This window comes from Fusarium pseudograminearum, chromosome 1, assembly GCF_000303195.2.
Source record: "Fusarium pseudograminearum CS3096 chromosome 1, whole genome shotgun sequence".
Lineage (NCBI taxonomy): Eukaryota > Fungi > Ascomycota > Sordariomycetes > Hypocreales > Nectriaceae > Fusarium > Fusarium pseudograminearum.
The window spans coordinates 3,631,514-3,638,307 of NC_031951.1; the positions used below are offsets into that span (position 1 = coordinate 3,631,514).

The 6,794-nt window shown below is 50.9% G+C and overlaps 4 protein-coding genes across 4 annotated transcripts; 1 reads left to right on the top strand and 3 right to left on the bottom strand.

The window, feature by feature from the left end:
• Window positions 1-380: 380 nt before the first annotated feature.
• FPSE_01026 (uncharacterized protein) lies at window positions 381-1,538 on the top strand (the record flags this gene model as incomplete). Its single annotated transcript, XM_009254146.1, has 4 exons — window positions 381-506; window positions 557-605; window positions 665-1,427; window positions 1,481-1,538. 4 exons carry the CDS (start codon window positions 381-383, stop codon window positions 1,536-1,538), a joined length of 996 nt encoding a protein of 331 aa, XP_009252421.1.
• Window positions 1,539-1,880: 342 nt separating this feature from the next.
• Window positions 1,881-3,159, bottom strand: FPSE_01025 (uncharacterized protein; the record flags this gene model as incomplete). Its single annotated transcript, XM_009254145.1, has 2 exons — window positions 1,881-2,441; window positions 2,506-3,159. The coding sequence occupies 2 exons, from the start codon at window positions 3,157-3,159 to the stop codon at window positions 1,881-1,883; spliced, it is 1,215 nt and encodes a 404-aa protein (XP_009252420.1).
• Window positions 3,160-3,631: 472 nt separating this feature from the next.
• On the bottom strand, window positions 3,632-3,975 carry FPSE_01024 (uncharacterized protein; the record flags this gene model as incomplete). Its single annotated transcript, XM_009254144.1, has 2 exons — window positions 3,632-3,728; window positions 3,770-3,975. 2 exons carry the CDS (start codon window positions 3,973-3,975, stop codon window positions 3,632-3,634), a joined length of 303 nt encoding a protein of 100 aa, XP_009252419.1.
• A 955-nt stretch (window positions 3,976-4,930) lies between these two features.
• On the bottom strand, window positions 4,931-6,727 carry FPSE_01023 (uncharacterized protein; the record flags this gene model as incomplete). Its single annotated transcript, XM_009254143.1, has 2 exons — window positions 4,931-6,424; window positions 6,491-6,727. The coding sequence occupies 2 exons, from the start codon at window positions 6,725-6,727 to the stop codon at window positions 4,931-4,933; spliced, it is 1,731 nt and encodes a 576-aa protein (XP_009252418.1).
• Window positions 6,728-6,794: the final 67 nt, after the last annotated feature.

The window sequence follows — 6,794 nt, forward strand, 5'->3', positions numbered from 1 at the left end:
TACTGAGGATGTCTGCCATAAGAGAAGACTGCAGTATAGATACTCATAATCCTGGATTGTGACTCGTATGGGATCTAAATCTATCCGTAGCTTCCGCTTCTTATAAAGCAAATTGTCTGAACAGCCTTGTTGTATATGCCATTTTATGTGCAATGACTGAATGAATACAACTTACAGGGGGCTGTAAGCTGGTCAGCTTCCGGTCTTCCCCACAGATGGCTAACCGCAGGTATTTAGCCAATCACGTATTTGAAACGCCAACGTTACGTCGGGTTGCCAATGAGCCACATCGTCAACTGGTCTCTCCTCTCTCATGCAGTTTGACTTTTAATTATCCAACTTCTTTTTTTCCCCTTCGCAAACAGGTCGATGCACTCGCAATGGCAACTCAAAGGGGGCGGCCATGGGCGCGGATTATATCCTTGACCGTCCTCGTTCTCGCTCTTGCGATTACCGTTGATGCTTCAACTGGCGACAGGTTGCCGGAATTCAAGGACTGTCTCAAGGTAAGGGTAACCACAGCGCAAAGTGGCCAGAGACTGATTCATATTTATAGATCTGCAATGCCGAGAATTGCGCACCAAACAAACCGCAAACTCCTATCCGTACGCGTCCTTGATTCTGCCATCAGAGTGCTACAGCTAATGTGTCTTGCCGTCAACAGCTGTTTTACATCGTCTCCTATTATGGAACTGCGCCAGCGAATGCGACTATGCCTGCCAGCATATAGTGACGGGTCAACGAATGGCCACGGGTCTCTCGGTCGAACAATTCTACGGCAAATGGCCGTTCTACCGTTTCCTCGGCATGCAGGAACCCTTTAGTGTCCTCTTTTCGCTGGGCAATCTCTGGGCGCACTGGTACGGATTGAAAACAATGGACCAAGCCAGGATACCAAAGTCATACTCCATGCGGATATTCTATGATTGGCTGGCCTATATTGGCATTGCTTCTTGGACATTCAGCTCCATATTTCATACCCGAGACTTCCATGTCACCGAGGAACTCGACTATTTTGCTGCTGGCGCCAGTGTGTTGTACGGACTATACTATACTGTGGTGAGGGTCTTTAGGCTTGATAAGCGTACGCCCCGAAGACGAACGACACTCCGACTCTGGTCGCTACTTTGTGCCTCCCTCTTTCTTGGTCATGTCTCATATCTCAAGTTCGTCCGATGGGATTACACTTACAACATGGCTGCGAATGTGGCAGCCGGCATTGTGCAACACGTGCTCTGGTCGTGGTTCAGTTTCAACAGATATAGAGAATCAAGACGCATATGGGCCGCCTGGCCTGGTTTCGTCGTTGCTTGGATCATCTTTGCCATGAGCATGGAACTGTTCGACTTCCCGCCCTGGCTGGGTTGCATTGACGCTCATAGTCTTTGGCATCTTATGACGATTGGGCCTACCATTTTGTGGTACAAGTAAGTTATACTTCATGATGATTCTTTCTAGTCACATTGCTAACGATGGGCAGTTTCCTTGTTAAAGATGCTCAGGACGACATGGCTCGCAGTCAGAGACTCAAGCTTTAGTAATGAGCAGACTCTTGTCATCAAAACAATACCATCTTATAGAACTATTAACGGCTTTTTAAATTTGCGGTGTTGTGTCTTCTAAGCATAAATCTGTGATATCTATCGTAATAGTTATTAATCTTTAGATGTCTGGGGAAGAAATAAGCAACTCAAGCAAAGACCCACTTCCTTTCCATGACGAATTCCATTGACCAGTGTAATTTTACCCATCTATTTAAATACATTCTCCTCCCAACACCCAGTGTCTAATATTAAACCCAATATATCCATTTCCCTCGCCTTTTCCGTTTCATTACAAGGCATGATCGATTATGGCCGTGTTCGCTATCCTCTTGAAACTCATGTGCTAAGAAGATCACGTACCGATAGTCCTCGGCCCTTGGAATCCCGACGATCATTATTAAGCATCAACAATGCAGCCATAGCCTCTTGATCCAGCTCGCTTTGAGGGTTCAGTGCCGGGCTTGTCAAGGCCGACCCTGGCGCCGAGGCATCGCTCCTGGCGTAGTGTGGTGCTCCGTATATCTGCGGACCGAAGGCGGGCGACGTTCCAGCAGAAACGCTGTAGCTATATCGGCGATGATCTGTTGATGCGGAAGAGTAGGACTGCGCTCGATGGCGAGAGTCTTGTGGAGGAAGTGCAGGGGAGGCAGATGGATGGCGGGCATTTTGATCCGGCATGGCATTTAGAGCAGGCGATGTGACATCAGAATCCTCCATCTCGATATCATCATCACCGGCTGGGTCGCCTTGGAAAGTTGGGTGAAATTCACGAATGGAGGGTAACCGCTCTCGGCCGGTAGGTGTTTGACGGCCGGACTCTGTCTGGCCGTCATCCTCCTGCTGTGCTTTCAACTTGGAGACACAATCCTCCAAGTACCGGATGTATTCGATCGAAGCCTGTATAAAAACAAGTCAGTCAACATCATTCGATCTTCACCATAAAGGCTCAATAGTGGCATACCTGAAGAATGGACAGTTTATGCATATCTCCTGTACAGGCTGGAATCATGCCCTTGAGTACAGCAAACTCCTCATTCATTTTGCTCCGCCTTCGACGCTCGATTAAACTGTGTGCGGTTTTCCTGGCGATCTTCCGTCCCGCTGCGCTCGTGGCACTTGGTTGCTTCTTTTTCGTCTTGTCATCTGTGGTCGCATCCCCTTGAGGTGCTGCTGTGGCCTTTGAGTTGGCTGCCGTTGTTGTGGTTTTCGCAGTGCTCTTGCCAGTCGCCTTCGACTTTTCCTTGTTGTTATTATCGCTGCTTCCCTCCTGTCGAGGTTTCATCTGGATTATCTTCCGGGATCGAGTTGGCGGAGGTGGTAGAGCGAACGAGTTATCCTTTGCATCCCTGGCAGCTGATGAACGGCGTCGAGCCTTTACGGCCTCGGCAGGTTGCATTGGGTATGTTGTTCCTGGCGAAGTAGTGCCGACCTGTTGCGACTTTGTATCTGTCGGTGAGACCTGAGATGACATCGTGGGCGATATGCGAGAAGCGTCATAGATCGCTGGAGGTGGCAGCTCGAACGAGAGCTGGAAAGAAGCGAGCTGCTGAGTTCCGTCTTTTCCTTTGATGTCGGATGAAGAGCCTGGAGTGAGTGGAAGACCTGGTTGTGACATATTGGCAATACTAGGGGTTCTAGTTTTGGTAGCAATTTTGCAAGTGCTGAATCAAATACGACAATTGGTGCCAATGCCAAGGGGAAGGGGTATATAAGAATAGTATGAGGGATGGCAGTTGCAGCTTTCGACAAGTTGCAGTGAACCAAAGTAAGGATAGCGACTGGAGCTGTTGCTGCTTCTGATCAAACTGTTCTTGTTCAGATCACAGAGGAAAGAGACACAACGAGGACCCTTTTCTAGAAGGGGACAATATGAACTGCGGGCGAGTATGGGCAAGTTCCAGTCTCGTTTTAGAGTCAAGACATGGACATGGGGCGAAAGATATTAAATTGGTCAACTCAGAACAGTCTACCAGACGGGCCTTTAGATGCAGAGACGGACACGCAACGCTACCACGCCTCCCAGGAGGCCAAAGGGTTTCATGACTGAGCCCGCTGTTTCCCTCCAATCCAGCCAAAAGAAGTGCAAACTACATCTCAGGTTTTGTCCAACTTGAACCTAGAACGACCGGGTTGAAGGGAACTGAGTTCATGGACCAAGCATCATCGAGGAAATGGTCGCGTGCTCTATTTGGTGGTGAGCGAATCAGCGTGGGGGATTGACAAACGTGGTCGGAGTAGGCTTTTCGGTGGGCAGGGGTCCGGTCTCAGAAGCACAGAAACGAGGCTTAGATTGGCGTCTATCCTGGATGAAGAAAGACGGCAAGTTACTCGAACTTCGTACAGGAGGGCACGAGGGGCTACGGCGTGCTACATTGGTAGCCATTGGCTCGAGATAAAGGACGAGGTGCCATGATGAACCGTGATGAACCATGATGATGGTGTAAGTCGAGACTAAAGGTCAGTGAAATGAAGTTCCCAACATACGAATACACTCGCATCGGCGACACGATTGAATGCGAAGCTGACAGTAACGGGGAGTCAAGACAAGCATTTGCACAGACCAATTGTCCTTGACAACACTGGATTTGGCTCAAATAAACGTTGGGACAATAACATGAGCCCTGTCTGTGAGTGAGAGAAAGATGGGGGCATGGAAGGGGGGACATTTGAGATCTCCAATCTATCTCCAATCTTTAACTCCACCTCCGCCATTCCACAGAACAACTCCACAAGTTTATTGAGAGCCAGGACTGATGCTTCACTCGGTTGCTAATTAGGCAAAGACCAACAACCAGTGCAGGAGGGCACGTGTCGCATTGGAACTCTACAAGCTCACAGATTCATGCTCAAAGCGAAAAATCTGACAATATCCGGGACTTTACCATGTTCGATTTAGCCAGAACAAGAGAAAGAAGGGTCGCAACTTGAGTACGGATAATAAGTTTTAAAAAAAAAATATGGCTTTATTATTTGTCCTCGGACTTAATTGAGCACGTGCGCGTCTTCAAGACGTCGACGGCTTTTCTATCATACAGCACCAGCAGCACACTCGGTCATTTTCCCCAATTCCTGCATATGGGAATCCCACCCATCATCATCTTGTGTGAGCCAACGTGGGGAGAGACCCCGGGGCGGCTCTTTGCCAAGAACCAACCCCTGACACGGCACAGACCCACGAACCAGCCTTGACCACCTGAACTGGTTCTTCAATTTATCAACAAATTGACTTGATGGACATGCGGTCTGTTCCGTTATCCGGTGTGCTTTCTTTCCTTTTATGTCGTGAGCAGTAGCCCTGATGCAGTGTTTGCATCTAGATCATTCATGTCGTATCATATCATCCAAACTTCACTGTCCTCAATATTTTGGGTACGTGCATTCGGCACTTAGACCTCGTTGCTAGGGTAGGTGACCTTGGTGGTAGGAACAAACTCCTCCTTGATGGCTCGGACATTGACGAAGCGGGTCAGGAGGTTCTGGCTACCAGCCTTGTCGTTGGTTCCAGAGGCACGAGAGCCACCGAAGGGCTGCTGGCCAACAACGGCACCAGTGCTCTTGCAGTTGACGTAGAAGTTACCAGCGGCGTTGCGGAGGTGCTCCTCAGCGAAGCGGGAAGCCTCACGGTCAGCAGCAAAGACAGCACCAGTCAGACCGTATTCAGAGGTAGTCTCGATGAGCTTGCAGACATTGGCCATGGCGTTAGGGGCGGCGTCATCGTAGATGTAAGTGGTGAGGATAGGACCAAAGAACTCAGTAGAGAAGAACTTGTGGTTGGGGTTGGTGGTGGCGTAGATGGTAGGGTGGACGTAGTAGCCCTTGGAAGAGTCGTACTTGCCACCAACGACGAGCTCAAGGTCCTTGTCGCTCTTGGCCTCATCGATAGCGCCAGAGAGCTTCTTGAAGGAAGCCTCGTGGATGACGGGGCCCATGAAGTTGAAGTGCTCAGTGGGGTTACCAATCTTGATAGCCTCAACCTCAGCGACGAGCTTCTCCTTGAACTCAGGCCACATGGACTTGGGGACGTAGAGTCGGGAAGTAGCACTGCACTTCTGGCCCTGGAACTCGAAAGCACCACGGACGGTCTGCTTAACAGCATTATAAATCTCAGCGGTAGGGTCGATCAAGTGGAAGTTCTTGCCACCAGTCTCACCAACGACACGGGGGTAGCCTCGGTATCGGCCCTCAGCGATACCCTGACCGATGGTGCCGTAGAGCTGACGGAAAACGCTGGTGCTGCCAGTGTAGTGGAGGGCAGCAAACTCCTTGTGCTCAAGGACAACCTTGGTGATGTCGACAGGGTTACCAGGGACGAACTGGATAACGTCCTTGGGGAGACCAGCCTCAATCAGGATCTGGTAGACGAGCCAGTTGGAGGCAATGGCAAAGTCACTGGGCTTCCAGACAACGACATTACCGAGAAGAGCAGGGGCACCAGGCAGGTTACCAGCAATGGCAGTGAAGTTGAAGGGGCTGACAGCGTAGACGAAACCCTCAAGGGCACGGTACTCGAGACGGTTCCAGACACCAGGAGAGTTGTGCTCGGGCTGGATGCTGTAGAGCTGCTCAGCGTAGTGAACGTTGAAGCGGAGGAAGTCAGCCAGCTCAGCAGCGGCATCGATCTCAGCTTGCCAAGCGTTCTTGCCCTGGCCGAGCATGGTAGCGGCCATGATGTCGTAACGGTACTTGGTGGAGATCAGGTCGGCAGCCTTGAGGAAGACGGCAGCTCGGTCGGAAAAGGGGAGAGCCTCCCAGGCAGGCTTAGCAGCCAGAGCAGCGTCAATGGCGGCCGAGACATCGGCAGTGGTGGCAGTGTGGTAAGAGGCGACGGTGGTGGCATGGTCGGCAGGGTTCTGCTGCTTAGAGAGAGCGGAAGCCTTGATCTATGAGATTTTGTATTAGACGCAGCTCTTATGATGGCCGAGAACGGCGTATGCAGCCGAACTTACCTCCTTGCCGCCAACAACGACGGGAACCTCAATGGGCAGCTGCTTTTGGAGCTTCTCGATGGCAGCAGTCAGACCCTGTCGCTGCTCGCTGCCCTTGGTGTAGTGCTGGTTGGGCTCGTTGAAGACCTTGGGGGTCTTGAAAGTAGCCAGAGTCGCAGCAGTTCGCATCTGCTGGGTTCGGGCAGCAGTGCGAAGACCGCGAGCACCAGCCCGGTTAAGGAACATCATGGAAGACATTGTGTGGTGTTGTGTTTGTGTTCTTCGTTATCGGGGGAGTCGTCGAAGTTGATGGAAAGGTGGGGGG